Source organism: Erythrolamprus reginae, chromosome 3, assembly GCF_031021105.1.
Source record: "Erythrolamprus reginae isolate rEryReg1 chromosome 3, rEryReg1.hap1, whole genome shotgun sequence".
Taxonomy (NCBI): Eukaryota; Metazoa; Chordata; class Lepidosauria; order Squamata; family Dipsadidae; genus Erythrolamprus; species Erythrolamprus reginae.
The window spans coordinates 83544869-83560501 of record NC_091952.1 but is presented as its reverse complement, the minus strand read 5'-3'; the positions used below and the strand labels follow the sequence as shown (position 1 = coordinate 83560501).

General features: G+C 37.5%; 1 protein-coding gene across 1 annotated transcript; it reads right to left on the bottom strand.

Moving 5' to 3' along the window:
* Positions 1-2050: 2050 nt before the first annotated feature.
* Positions 2051-15627, bottom strand: USP1 (ubiquitin specific peptidase 1). The gene is made up of 8 exons (XM_070746047.1): positions 15496-15627; positions 11259-11382; positions 9958-10053; positions 9191-9351; positions 8021-8709; positions 7351-7515; positions 6257-6458; positions 2051-3296 (listed from the first exon to the last, which is right to left on the bottom strand). Exons 2-8 carry the CDS (start codon positions 11319-11321, stop codon positions 2570-2572), a joined length of 2103 nt encoding a protein of 700 aa, XP_070602148.1. The 5' UTR covers positions 11322-11382; positions 15496-15627; the 3' UTR covers positions 2051-2569.
* Between the last annotated feature and the right edge of the window lie 6 nt (positions 15628-15633).

The window sequence follows — 15633 nt, the reverse complement described above, 5'->3', positions numbered from 1 at the left end:
AAACATATATCCATCCTAAGATAAAATACAGAAAATAGTATAAGGGCAGACTAGATGGACCATGAGGTCTTTTTCTGCCGTCAGACTTCTATGTTTCTATTCAAATTTTCCGCTACCATTTCTCCAGAATCTGATGAAATTCACCCCGGGTAAGACAATTTACAAATACATCTTATTTCCCATCTCTGCTAAAGTTTTATGCTAGAGCATCAGATTGAAAGAATATGAATTATAAAGTAACATTTAAGATATACAGTAGTCCCTCGCTATACCGCGCTTCACCTACTGCGGCTTCACTTCATCGCGGGTTTCTGAGGAAGTCGATCGGCAGATTTAAACAGCCCGCCGAACTCGATCGGCAGGTTTTTTAAAAAAAAAAAAAATCTAAAATTGTAAATACTGTATTTAAATACTGTATCTAAAATAAATACTGTGTGGGAAGGGTTTATAAACACTTAAAACAATGAAAACTTACCAAACAATTACAATATAAATACTTAAATAAGTACTATCAGTCGATAAATTCCCCATCGCGGATATCACCTATCGCGGCCAGGTCTGGAACGTAACACCAGCGATAGGTGAGGGACTACTGTAATCATATACTGTACTGTCATACCATATCCACTATTTTATTTACACATTTGAAAGTTTACCTTCTGGTTAATATATTTTTCTTCAGTACAAAATTATCCACTTTTATTTGTAATGATTGGAGAACTTTCTTGGCTACTTTCCAAGTGCCTCTGCTATGTGGACATAGGGAAGAAATTATCTGGAATGTTTGTCATCACAATTTTTATTCTGATCTAGCATATTTTAAGTTTAAAGTTTTATTTTGCCAGTGTTTTTCCTTAACGCCCAATTTTGTTTCATTTTGTTTTATTATGGCATTATGCTAATAATGGACATTCTCACCTCTCTTTTAGATAAAATTATTTCCAACATTCTGTTGAGTTGGAAAACAACAGAAATGGAGATATAATTATCTCCATCAAGCTTTACAATAAGTGTTCTGTTACCAACATGATCTACCACTGAAATTTGATGACAAATTATCATCAAATTCAAAATGATTCAGAAACTCAAATCACAGGTTTGGCACCTTTTAACAGCATCATCTTTTGGGACGTCTCTTCCCACTGTTTTGAATGGAAAGCCCTTTATTACAAATGCAATCTATATCAATAACTGTGGAGGCTCACATGGTTAGAACACTGGCTTGACAATTTGCAATCCCACGTTGGAAGCCCAAGTGCTGCTGTGTTACAAGGTGAGTTCCTGTCATTCATTCCAGATCCTGCTGACCTAGCAGTTCAAAAGCGCGTGAATGAGTAAATAAATATGTATCACTTCAATGTGATCATTAATGGAGACATGAAAAGAGACCCCAACTGGGCACCCCCCACCCCCAGTAATATTGTCACTATCTGATCCTATCATCTCAGTGCTTCCAACAGATGTCTATTACTATTTGTGGGAGACGTTTACATATAATGTACCAAATTTTTGTTACTTTTAGAAAAATAAATTTATCTTGCTTTAAGTAATTAACTGATGAATGTCTTTATAAAGCCGACAATACAAAAGGAGCTAGGCCAGGGGTGTCAAACCCAAGGCCCAGGGCAAGATCTGGCCCTCCCCCACGGTCCCGTCATCCTGCATTGCTTAGTCAATAGGACCTGGAAAAGGCCAACTGTGTGCTCTTATAGGTCTCTGGGAAGTATGCAGCAAGATGGTCCCATAAATAGTCTGGCCCTGAGCCATATAGAGCTTTATAGGTAATAACCAACACCTTGAATTGTGCCTGGAGACTAATAGACCCTCTCTGAGGGGGTTAATGTTTCTCCCCCCAGAATAATGGGCGGACAGATCGAATAGTCCTTAGGAGGAAATGCCCACAGCCACTCAGTCTTATGAGATTTTCCTATATTTCCCTTCCAAAACAGCTGTTGGGAGAGCATTAAGTAAGCATGCCATTACTAACCGTTAACTATGATCAAATAAATCCCTGAAACAAAATATAGTCAATAATATGGAAGTCAGTCAATCATACAAATATCATTTTAATACCCATAATATACATCGGCTGTACTGAAAAAGAGATGAGCATCTTTTCAACCTTAATTAGAACACTTACAAAATGTTGATAGGATAGAAGAACATGTTAAGAATGTGAGGTTTTCAAATGTGGAATGAAATCTCAAATGATATACAGACATACAAGGTTTCCTTTTTTATATATATAAAAAGCCTGTTTCTTTTATCACCAGCTACAATTTTTTGCAAGATTGTAAATACATGCAACTTTATTTTTTTTAAAATATATTTACTGTACAAGTAGTGCGATGAAGCTGGAATCATTGTTATATAGTGCTTGCTCTTAAAACATTATTTATTCAACAAATATATACAGACTTGTACTCTAAAACAATTTGTATAACGTCTACAAATTGAATTATTGCCTTTAAAAACACATTTGCCCATTTTTATAGAATGGCAACATGTATCTACAAAATTGCCGTTCTATGCTTTTTAAAAACTATCATTTGTATTTTAAAACACAATCTCACTCTACAATTTTCTTATAAAATAGCAGATAAGGAGTAGATGTAGATGATGAAATTGGAGACAACAAATTAAGAAAATCTCTTTCCTCTATAAGTTTAACCTCAGAATCATCAAAAAGTAGCCACTTGTCTTTATACTGTTTTAAGGAATGCATTACATGTGCTACTTCATTGTCTAGTCCAGTGGACGTGCCAGTGGACGTGCCAGTTTGTTCACACTCTTCAAATGATACGATTGCTTTAGGACAGTTCCATTCGACATTTCTTGCTTCACCTATCACATGAGCGATTTTCTCAGAGTGGGCTACTTTGTTGTTTGGCAAATCACAGTTGGACTTGCTTTTCTGTCCGCCCAGAAGACCCACAGCTTCCATGTTCTTTTTGTTCAGTCCTTTGTTAGGTTGAGTGCTTTCTCCAACTTTAAAAGAGACCTCGCCATCATGATAGTCCTCAGTGATAGCTTCTTGTTCATTTAGTGGCTCTGGAGAAAATTTACAAAGAGCATCACTGTTGAAATTAGCATTGTCTACTTGCAAGCTGTCAAGATCTGTGAGTTTCACTGAGGCTGTGTAGTGGCCGCTGCTGATAGTAATTCCACTGTGCATCACTATGGCAAATAATCCATAGATTTCATTGGCTGGGTTTATGCTCCAGTCATCCAAGGACAGTCTGAGAGGTGTCTGTAAAGGAGTATTTATTTTGGAGAGTCCACCGTAAGAATCAAATCTTTTGGAGAAGATAATATGTAAAGTTAAAAGCACTGCTTTCCATTACAATCGTTTTAAAGATTTAAACAAATATTTTGATTATATTTAACCTCGTACTATATTTTCTGATTTTTCTATATAATCATCACCCAAAAAGATGGCAAGAATATTTTTTTAATCTTTGAATGCTACTATGAAAGGCATTCCTTTGGCTATATCTTAAAAAAAAAATCCACTTTTGCAAAAAAAAGATACAAGCAGGGACCAATTATCTTATGTCTTACTGCCACACAGATCTTTCAAGCATTTATAATAAGCAATCAAAGCTAAGAATTTTATTTGATCTGCTATATTTCAAATATAGTCATTTCAGATACTACATGTATTAAAGTAAGTACTGAATTAATCTTTAAATTCTACTTAATTTTCCCAGTATACTGGTGAAATTATATACACTAGAATATACCTTTACAATGGACAAATGTTTTTCACCACTAAAGCACAATCGCATCTATTTGTAGAAGCTAAAAAATATTTTTAGATGTCTCTCTAATTACATAATTTTTGGAAAGTTGTGGGAGCATGTGGGTTATCCAAGATCACATATTTCCCAGTGAATAAAGAACATAAATCAAGTACAGGTTAACAGGTAAGCCTGCATGACCACTGGAAGCAAATGGCTTATTTTATTTATTTATTTACAGGTAGTGTGCGTGTGAGAAAGAGAGGGGGAGAGAGCGAGAGCATATATTCATTCAGGTTGTACTATTCATTAAATTTATATGGCTAATCATCTTACATCATGACTCTGGGTGGCACACAACTTTAGTTAGAATTTTTTGGCTAAGCCATCAAGGCTGATGAGTAGTAGAGTAGAATACAGTGATCCCTCGATTTTCGCGGCTTCAAACTTCGCGAAACGCTATACCACGGTTTTTAAAAAAATATTAATTAAAAAATACTAAAAAATACTCCACGTTTTTTTCCCTATACCACGGTTATTTTGACCGCCCTCTTTTGCAGTATATAAAGTCCTCAATGGAAGGCAGACTGGCAGCAATTGTTTTTTCTGCAGTTCTGGCTCAGAAAATAATTTTTAAAAAAACCTATACCAGGACAGCTAGAAATCTCTCAACAAGAAGAAAATAATTAAAATGGGGATTGAAAGCATGTAAAGACGCCAGTGCAGTTTAGCGGCTGCGCTCCAATGGACTTACTTTCCCCTCGGTGCCAAGGGGCTCCAAGGAGAAGGCGTGAGCCGTCGCGACCACTCCTACCTTCGGGCAAGGCGGAAGCAGCCTGGGCTCCGGGACGTTGTGAGGGCGGCGCAGTGGCCATTCCGTTTGGCAAGAAGCGCGAGGGAGGGCGCGCGCGAGGGAGCGAAGGAGAAAGGCAGGCGGCAGGCTGGGCGTGAGGGTCCGGCTGGCTGGAAGGGAGCCTCCCCCTGACCCTCCTCCTTCTTCTTCTCCACTACCACCACAGCAGCAGCAGCCTGGGCCTGGGCCGAGAGGCGGAGGATCTCGGGAGAGCCCCCCCAAAGTTTTGCAGAGCGGCTGTTGCGCTGGCGGCAATGTGGCTGCTCCTGGGCTCGGCGGGTGAGTGGGAGCTGGACGAAGGGGAGCAGAGGCGGGTGAGGACAGCTGCCCGCTCCAGCGGAGAAGAGGCGTGAGCTTGAGGGGCGAGCCAAGGGGGAGATGCTGGGGGAAGGGAAGCCTTAGGGCAGCGGGACGCGGGACTGCCTCCCGCCGCCTCTTCTCCTTCCTGCCCCCTTCTCGCTTTGTGTGCGTGTGTGTGTGCGCGCGGGGAAAAGTTGCTTAGCCGTCCTTAACAGCAGGTTGGACAGAAGGGAGTGGGCAGCGGGCGGGCGAGCGGCGGGTGCCTACGGGGAACGGGGTGGATCGGGCGGGCGGGCGGTAGCGGCGAGGGCGCCAGAGGCGCTGGGGGGGCGGGGGCAGCCAAAAATGGTGTTTTTACTTCCGCGCCGCTGTATCGCAGAAAATCAATTTTCACGGGAGGTCTTGGAACGTAACCCCCCGCGAAAATCGAGGGATCACTGTAGTATAGAAAGAAAATTCATTCAATTAAAACTGTTTTAAATCATGCTATCCAACAAAGTTGTACTTACTGCATTTTTCACAGTATAAGACGCACCCCTTTCCTCTCTAAAAGAGGCTGAAAATTCAGGTACGTCTTATACTCTGAATGCAGTTTTTCTGAAGCTTTTTTTCCCCAGCCCTAACTAGTGCTAATGATTTCCTAGCTCTTACCTTGCAAGTTCATTGTTACTGTCTGTGAAGAATATTTTCCAAGCTCTTAAGTCTTTGCAAGGTTTTTTTCATTGCTCTAACTTGCTCCGAAAGTTTCTTTCCAGCTCTAACCAGGTGCTAATGATGTTCCCAGCTCTTACCCGCTTGTAAGCTCTTTCAGTTACTCTGTGAATGTTTTCCAAATCCTGTCTTTGTAGGGGGTTTTTATTGTTCTACTTGCTCAGAATTTTCTTCCCCAGCCCTAACCAGATTCTAACAATGTTTCCAGCTCTTACAGGCTCGTAAGCTCTTTCATTGTTACTCTCTCCAAATAAGGGTTTTTTTACAGCTTTAACCAGAGGATAAAATAATGTGCTGAAACTGACCAGACTATGGATGCTGGCCAGATGAAACTCTGGTAAGCAGATTCTTTTCTCTATTTTCCTTCTGAAAAACTAAGGTGCGTCTTATACTCCAAATAATACAATGTATATGCAGAATGATCTTAAAATAAAAATTTGAGAACAGTGCTTACATATAGAATAAAACCTTAAAATGTATCTCTCCAGAGAACAATGTATAGGACCCTATTTTTCATTGTGTTTATTAAACATAAATACCAATTAACATCTGAACAATAATTGAAGAAAACTCTTTTCATTTTATCATTAGTCTACATTTTAATTAGCTTCCAGTAATTCAGATTTTTTTTCATACTTTGTCCTATACTCACTCTAAGCCATTTGCAGCAAAGCACTTCAGGTGAATTGTTACAACCTCAGGCATTTTATCAAATAAAAGACTGCGTTCTGCTTCTGTGTAATGTAGACAATTTTCACAAAAATATTTATCTTCTCCCACAATCCTCTCTATGGAAGCAAACTGCGAAATTGCCCATTTCAAAGTCTTTACTTCCATTTTGGGCTCTGGGGAAACTGTAAAATATAACATTAATTAATTCAACAATATTTAATGCTGTTCTGCAAACATAAAGAGAAATTGCTGTTAATAATAGTAGTAAAAATAGGAAAAACAAATTAGCTGTAAGGAATAATTGGGTCTTATATTTTGCTCTTATCTCAGAATTCCTAGGTCAAGTTTATGTCCTCAGCTTATTAATATGGATCAAATAATGCAATAATTTAAGATAGGGGGGAATCAGTAATGTCCATTATTCATTACACCTTAACTGCAATGGCAGCATTCTAGTAGTATTGGAAAAATATATTGGGGGGGGGGGACATTTTGCTACTGAGAAACTGTCATACATTTAGGGCAAATCCAATTAAGGATTCCCCTCTCCTAGTTCAGTCACTATAACAAACTAGCTGGTGTAGCAGGTTATTAAAGTTGTACTGAAAAAATTATAAAATTCTCTTTTAAACTCAGCAATGCATATAACATTCCAGTAATATGTGTTTGTCATAAGCATACAAGATGGAGTTATGTATCTTCCTTTATGGTGTAATACAATAGAACAGGATATTTAAAAGTAAAGACAAAAACTCCTAAATTGAACAAAGACTAGATTGCTTATAGATATTATTATAGATAATTATATTATAGACAATAAGCATGACACAAATATTTAGGACAAAAAAATAGTAGTTCTAGAACTTGTGACACCAATGACATTAGAATTTTCTTTCCAAAAGGTGCAAAGTAATCCCATAACAATTATTGTACTTCACTGAAGAAAGCAAAAGAATCTAAACTACTTTTCATTCATGGTGTCCATTGAATACTCTTTAGCAACACCTGCTATCCAATAAGTTCTACTATAAATCATGAACGTTTAGCTATTTTTACTTTAGAGGTTCTACTTACTTTCAGCATTTTCCTCTACTTTTAAGAGTTCATCTTTTTGAACAGGTACACTGATATCTTGAAAATCTTCTCTTCTCTCAGTAAAGCACTCACACTCTAAACATCGGGTTCGTAAGACCAATTGACCTTGGAAGAGTCTCTCCACTAAATTGAAGATAGCCAATTCTGTAAAAAAAAAAAAAAAAAGATTCAGTGAAATACTTGCAAAGAATTTTGTTTACAAATGGGATTCTGATTATGTTTTTTTTTAATTCCTTGATATTTTATCAATGAGTTTGAATAACTGAAGTAAAAATTAGAATGATTCATATGTGCATGGCCATCTGGTTCTATACTCCATAATAAACTTTTTTATTTAAACAATACATTTCAGGTGTGACACCGGAACACAATTATGCTAAGATTACAAAGTTCTATTTATGTTGACGGAGCACAGACATGGAAAGAAATACATGTTTGAAATACTCATAGGAAACCATCTCACTTGGAGGTAAACACATGTGCAGTGATGAGAAAACTAGATACATGGTTTACATTGCCTTTTCTTACAGCTTAATGATCAGTTATAAACTTTTACTATTAAATTTGATGACACAAAAGGATATTCAGATCATTAGAGTATCAAAGTTGGTAAAATTCCCACTCTCCCATGTAATGGGCATAGGCTAACCTTGACTAAAGCATTCAATTCTTTCTCCAACAGTAGTTTTCATAGATGAGGAATCACAACATTCCCCGCTTAATTTGCTGTCGTTTTCATACTTGACGGAACTGTCCGTAAATTCACAGTTTTTAATGTCTTTTACTGGATCTTTAGATACCAAATTTGTTTTCAGTTTTCCCAGACTACAAAATTTAGATAAAATACTAGGCTGGTCATTGGAAGATTTTAACCAATTTAATCTAGGTCTTGATTTTTTATGTACTGGTTTTGTATTTTCATTTTCAACAGGCTGTTTAATGATAGCTTCAGTTTGATTTTCTACTTTTACTTCTAAAGCTTTTCTTTTTGACCGAGTCTGTCTCAAATTTTCTTCTATTCCATTTTTCTCTTTAGAGACCTTCAATTTTTTCTTTTCATTGCCACCTTCCATAATATTTTTCCTCTTTGCATTTTCTTTTTTGATTTCATAATTCTTTATAGTTTGGCTTTGGAGCACACCGTCATCTTCCTCAAAGCTAGTGCCATTGGCATCCAAATTAGACCTTTTTTTCATTTGAATTTCAGGCTCCTCCAGAGATTTCTGTCGTAGTTCTTCCTTTAAGAGCTGACAAGTTCCTTGAATATGTCCTAATATACATTGTAATACTTCTTGAGCATCATGCTGCAAATATCCTTCATACATGGGATTTAGCTCCCTATAAGTACATGAGAAATTAAAAAAATACATTCAGTTAACTTAAATCTAATAGCAATTATAAAATCTGCAGATATACATGAGCGTAAGCGAGGTTAGTAACTATTTTCCAAGACATACAAGAACTGCAATTTAATTATAATATAGAGACTATATTAAACTATAGTAAGCAGTTTCATTCATGATTATGTGTATTAATTTATAAAAATCCTGTCTGTGCAAACCAAAACTTACTATTAATTTTAATTATTGAGATTTATACCATTGAGATCACACAAAGAGAAAATTCTAAACTGATCATTATTGAGCTACATTAATTAAAATTAATTATTAAAACTAATAATTTGTCAGAAATCTTTTACACCCTTAATATAAATAATATAACACTATACAAATATACAGTACTGCTTACAGAAGGCTATTGTAGTATTTGAAAATAGGAAATTTCTTATATTTGGAAACATTGTAAAAACATTATTTACCTAAGTGTATTTAGCAGTCTTCTTGGTTGAGTAGCAAGTTCATCTGTGTATTTATCTGGATTTAAGAGAAAGCTTGCCTGAAGCTGTTCAACTGAAACAATCAAAGAGTGTAAGCTGTATACCAATTCATAACTTCCAAAAGAATGTTCTTTAGTAGTTTCCTGTAAAGACATAAAATTGTTTAGTATCTTTTTTGTTATGACAATATTGTGTTTTTGTATCATTGACATCTAGGTGTAACTTTTGTTACTGTAACATTCATGCAATCAAAAGTTACTTTATTGCACAAAGAATACAGTACAGAAGATTTAAGACATGAATCTCTGAGGAGAGATATTTAAAAAGTGGAGTAAACATTATCAGCCTTTCAATGTTAAACGTACATTTATATAAGCAGGTCTACCTGCAGGCCTGAATCTAGTCAGCCCAGTTCTGGATGAGAGGGGAGTGAACATGTTTCAGACTAAACTTCTGCAATGGTCTCCTGCAAAAACATGCATATGGCTGCAATTCTACTGCTTTCCAGAAGCTTTTGAACCGTTTTTCATTTGGGGACTGATGCCAGTATGTATGGTTTTCAATTTTTAAATTTATTTTTGTGATTATGCATTGTTTTCTCATGAGGTGAGCCACCAAGAGCCTGCATATTATTGCATCAGGATATGTGACAAATTATCCTGATAATAAACTCCTAAAAAAACAAAACTGTTACATCATTCTGAATTCTCTAAAGGCAGCTTTATGTAACAGTGGGCAGTAAATCTCACCTTATCTATTTCATCCTTTGAACTTTCCTTCCTTTTTGAAATTGTATTAAACAATTGTTTCACTCCTGTTTTAAAGCCAGGACAAAAAAAGAGCACCTAAAATAAGAATAAAAAAATAAGAATACATTATATGGAAAATAAATATCCAAAGATAATATACATGTTTTAGTTAATAAAACATTTTACTTGGACCAGAATTTGTATTTAAACAATCACTACCCTGAATTACATGCTACTTTTAACCTAATATTTCAAAGGTGTAAACTGATATTGCCATGACGTTTAGTCTCTGATGACACACCTTCATTATGTTATTGAACATGTTTATTATAACACCAAAGAAAGATGTATGATCAGCAACTTATTAAAAAAAACAGATAAGGTAGTACATATAGTTATTTGTATAGCAAGAGATTCCATCCTTTTAATACAAATACAGGAAAGTCATATCCAACCAAGAAGCAGAAAATGCTTTTTCTGTTTTGGAGTGATGAGGTTTTGATTTCAAATCTGCGGAGGATATACCTATGTCTGCATATTTGGGAAGGAGAGGTTTGATATTTATTTAGGGATTTCTTAAACTGAATATGCTTTACCATACTTAGTATGGTAATTTTATTGGGTAATCTTTATAGTTTTATTTAAAATTGGTCTTATGTGTTACTCTAATGTGTTTGAGGGTTTCAGCATCTCCACATTGGGGAAAAGAAGTGGCTGAATTCTTTATCTATGTTTAACATGTCAAGCTCCTCATCTGTGAAACTGATAAGATAGTCAAGCCTAAGGAGGCCAAATGTGGGTTTTGGTATTTAGAAGTCAGACATCTAAGCTAAAAGAGGGAATTTAGAGTTAGTAAAAAGTGAATGGTACTTTGGGCAAAAGGAAAAGAACAGTAATGTGGTTATAAAAAAAAGTTTCAATGAGAACATCTATGAAAACATTTATATGCAAATTATGGGTGATCAGCATGGGAAATATTCAGATTGCATTATAAGTGTTTTAATATTTCTACTTGTAAAAGAAAATGCACATTAAACTTTGAAATAGCAAAATGTCCCTAAAACAGGACATAAAATTAAGATTAAAAACTTTTTTCTGGGTAAAAATCAAGCTCTAAAAAGTTACTTTGAAAAGGCAGCTTATTAGGGTCTTATCATGACAAAGGACATTCACAAGAAAGCAAAGATTAAATAAAAATACAGAAATATTTGCTTCGGGTACTTTTTAAAAACAACCTGCTTCATTTAATTAAGGCTAGATACAAAAGAAAAACATTTTCTAAAACCATATTAAAAAGTTACCTGAAGTATACTGTTAAGATAACAAGTGTTTCCAAGATTGTTCAAGCCCACAAAAGGTAGCATGTTATCTTTTTTATCACAACAGACAGGTGAAAGAGGTTGTGCTGCAGGAACTATTTGATCACTAGTATATATATAAAAAAATATCAAAATACATATGAGAAATAATATAGCATGCATTTTAATACTAGTATATACTGTATATAATATTCCAGAAGATACACAGATTTTAATGCATTTACCAAATAACTATATGAAGGTTTACAACACTTACCTGAATTTAGATTTTAAAAATTAATATCTCTTTACATATTTACAAAATCAACTCAACAGATTGTATTGTTTGTTAATATTATAGCACACTACTTTCTAACACATTGCAAACTAGTTTTTGAAGTAAGGCATTTTTTAATATCTAAACTGATAACCAGCACCTGAAAAGGAAAAGCTTATTTGCATAAATCAGATAGGTAATCTATTGGAGGCCTAGGGCTAAATTTAACATTTACAATCAAGGGCTACATTGAATGGATGATGAAAACTGGAGTAAAATTTAAAGATATGAATGGAATTTTATTGAAATTTGCATGTTCTGAGCATATTTTAGGGCAGTGATGGGCAACCTTTTGAGCTTGGTGTGTCAAAATTCGCCAAAAAACTGAGCATAACTCGGGTGGTGTGTCACCTTGAGAAAAAAACTGGGCGGCATAGAAGTATATATATATATATATATATATATATATATATATATATGTATGTATGTATGTATGTAGGTAGGTAGGTAGGTAGGTAGGTAGGTAGGTAGGTGGGTAGATATATAGGTAGATAGGTAGGTATGTAGGTAGATAGACAGATAAACAAACAAAAAATAAATATAAATATAAATAAATAATAAATCTCTTCTTTTTTATTAAAAGAAATTAATAATAAAACCAAACCAAACTCTATTACTATTAAAACTAAAACAACCAGCAAATTCAAAAACATAACTATTAATAAAAACAGGTGAGGGTTGGGGTTTTTCTTTCTCTGTTATTATTTAAGTGCTTTTACCATATGCTTTAAATCAGTGATTTTCAACCTTTTTTGAGCCGCGGCACATTTTTTTACATTTACAAAATCCTGGGGCACACCACCAACCAAAATGACACAAATCTAATAAATAAATAAATAAATAAATAAATAAATACATACATACATACATACATACATACATACATACATACATACATACATACATACATAACCCCCTCATATATACAATCCCATGTAACATCCCCTTATAAATACAGTCAATCATCAATCATCCCTCCTCAAATTTATACCGCTGTCTCATTTCTGGGTATTTCTCCTGTCTTTCCCCCTTTTCTCTCATGTTTCTCATTTCTCTCTCTTCCTCCCTTTTCCCCTCATTCCTTCTCCCTCTCACTTCTCCTCTTTTTCCATCCCTGTCTCTTTCCCCCCCTTATGTGTGTGTGTGTATATACTCGAACCATTTCCAAAACCAGTTGAGGGCTGGGTTTTTTTTAATCTTTTATTCTTTTCAAAAACAGGTGTGGGCTGGGGGTGGGTTCTTATTATTTGGATGCTTTTTACCATATGCTTCAAAAATCACCTCTCTCTCTCTTTTGTTTCTCTCTCCTCTCATTCTCTGCCTCAATCATTTTCTCATTTCTCCTTTTTTCTCCCCTTTTTGTTCTCATTTCTGTCGCTCTCCTTTCCTCTCCCTATCTGTCTTGCTTTCTCTTGCTATCTTTTTTCTCTCTTGCTTTCCTTCTCTCTCTCTCTCGTTCTCTTATTTTCTTTCTCTCTCTCTCGTTCTTTCTCTCTCATGCTTTCTCTTGTTCTTTTAAAATTTTTAAAAAAGTGTGGGCGCACGCTACTACGCATGCGTGAGTTCTGACATCCATAATTTGCTACCCCTCCTCTCTCTCTTTCTCTCTCCTCCTTCCTCTCTCATCTCTCTTCCCTTTCTCTCATTCCCTTTCTCTCTATCCTTTCTATCTCTCACTCTTTCCTTCTCTCCCTCCCTTTCTCTCTTTCCTTTCTCTCATTCCCTCTTTCTCTCTCTCCTTTCTATCTCTCACTCTTTCCTTCTCTCCCTCCCTTTCTCTCTCTTTCCTTTCCCTCATTCCCTCTTTCTCTCTATCCTTTCTATCTCTCTTTCCTTCTCTCCCTCCCTTTCTCTCTCTTTCCTTTCTCTCATTCCCTTTCTCTCTATCCTTTCTATCTCTCACTCTTTCCTTCTCTCCCTCCCTTTCTCTCTTTCCTTTCTCTCATTCCCTCTGTCTCCTGGGGCTGACTGCGCCTGCCCTGCACCCCCAACCGCGGAGGGAAAGCATTTGCCTTTCGGCACCGCCAACCCCCCCTCCACCAGCAGCAAAAGCCTTTCGGCTCCGTCGTTCAGGCTTTTGCTGCTGGTGGAGGGGAAGGCGCCAAAGGCAAACGGTGCATCCCTCCAGAAGCAGCAAAAGCCTAAGCGGCGGGGCGCGCCATTTGCCTTTGGCGCCTTCCCCTCCACCAGCAGCAAAAGCCTGAACGACGGAGCGCCCCGCCGCTTAGGCTTTTGCTGCTTCTGGGCGGGTGCACCGTTTGCCTTTCGACTCCGTCGTTCAGGCTTTTGCTGCTGGTGGAGGGGAAGGCGCCAAAGGCAAACGGTGCACCCCCTCAGAAGCAGCAAAAGCCTAAGCGGCGGGGCACGCCGTTTACCTTTGGCGCCTTCCCCTCCACCAGCAGCAAAAGCCTGAACGACGGAGCCGAAAGGCACCAGAAGCAGCAAAAGCCTAAGCGGCGGGGCACGCCGTTTACCTTTGGCGCCTTCCCCTCCACCAGCAGCAAAAGCCTGAACGACGGAGCGCCCCGCCGCTTAGGCTTTTGCTGCTTCTGGGGGGGTGCACCGTTTGCCTTTCAACTCCGTCGTTCAGGCTTTTGCTGCTGGTGGAGGGTGGGGGGGTTGGCGGTGCCGATGCCAAATGCTTTCCCTCCGCGGTGGGGGGGTGCAAATGGCGCGACGTCTACGCAGGGTTTTTTTTTTTTCAGACTCTTTTTTGCGAGCCCGGCATGATTTTTTTAAATTACAGATTAATAATAACCCCTCATCCTTCTCCTCTTCCCCTCCCTCTCTCCCTTTATATTTAACCCTTCCTTCCTCTCTCCCTCTCTCCCTCTTTTCTCTTTGGTGAACCCCCCAAACTGTTCAGACTCAAGAAAAAGCTTATCAAGGGGGGTGGGGGGGTTGTGAAAATCTAGTTATGAGCCGCCAAAGACGTCCACGCAGGTTTTTTTTTCCCACTCTTTTTTGCGAGCCCGGCATGATTATTTTTAATTACAAATGAATAACCCGGTAAGGGTTTACCTGTAACAGCTATAAGAGAAACGGCAATTAAATTATTCAGCCCTCCCCGATGCGATCGACCCAAGGTGAGGAGACACCATGCGCTGCTCGTGGAGGGAAAGAAGCGAAGGAGGGAAGGGGAGGTTGGAGTAGATTTCCTGGCGGAGCGATATGGGATGAGCAGTTTAATGTGTAAGCAAAGTAGGACCCCGGGTAAATAGCCCTGGGAGTGAAATTAAAATTGCAACCGGCGCAATTTTTTAAAAAATTGGTGCAAAACAAAATTAAGGGGAGAGGAAAAATAATAATAATAATTGCAGTTGCTGTACTTGCAGTCGGTGGGAAATTGGAAAGCGGGGAGATTTGCATCTTCACCACTCTAAGCTCCGTTTCTCCGGCGTGTCACCTAAAATGGCTCCGCGTGTCAGTGCTGACACGCGTGTCATAGGTTCGCCATCACTGTTTTAGGGCTTCCACTGATATTTTTTTAATACTTCTCACTTCAAAATACCAAGAAAACTGTTTTATGTTTATAGCAACTGTAGCCACTGGGCCTCTGGAAGCCATATAAAGGCAGCACTGGAGCCAAATTATCTATCCTGCTGTAAGGGAAATAAATTTTCAACCAGGTAATGTCTTTCAAGAAATCCAAGCATACCAGCTTAGTGTAACATATTTTTCATAAATGGCACAGTCCTTTCCAACCCCTTCTTCCATGGTATCCTAAATTGGTTGCCAGTGTCCTCACTGGACCAGACCAGAAAAACCTACTTTTGTATGCTTAAAATCCTTTGCTGTATAATCTTTTACTATAATTTAAGTATGCAAAGGAGTAACTTTAAAAACAAAACAAAAAATGCTTTCAACTTTTTTTGCTCTATTGTTAGAAACTGAAAAGCTTACATTTCAGAAGACTCATATTCTGAAGCCTTTTGTTCATTTTCCGCCGATTCTACAAAATCCAGCGCTCGTTTTGTTTCCCTTTTCTGGAAAAACTTCAACGACAGCCTGCTTTTTGTTGTGGCTGGTGCATCTCTTGAA

Bases quoted from the DNA above. Each gene is read 5' to 3' on its own strand.
- USP1 (XM_070746047.1), bottom strand. From the start codon at position 11,321: ATGCTACCTTTTGTGGGCTTGAACAATCTTGGAAACACTTGTTATCTT. The intron at 10,054-11,258 runs GTAACTTTTTAA...TTCTTATTTTAG, and splicing joins ATCTTAACAGTATACTTCAG to GTGCTCTTTTTTTGTCCTGG. The intron at 8,710-9,190 runs GTAAATAATGTT...ATGTACTTATAG, and splicing joins AGACTGCTAAATACACTTAG to GGAGCTAAATCCCATGTATG.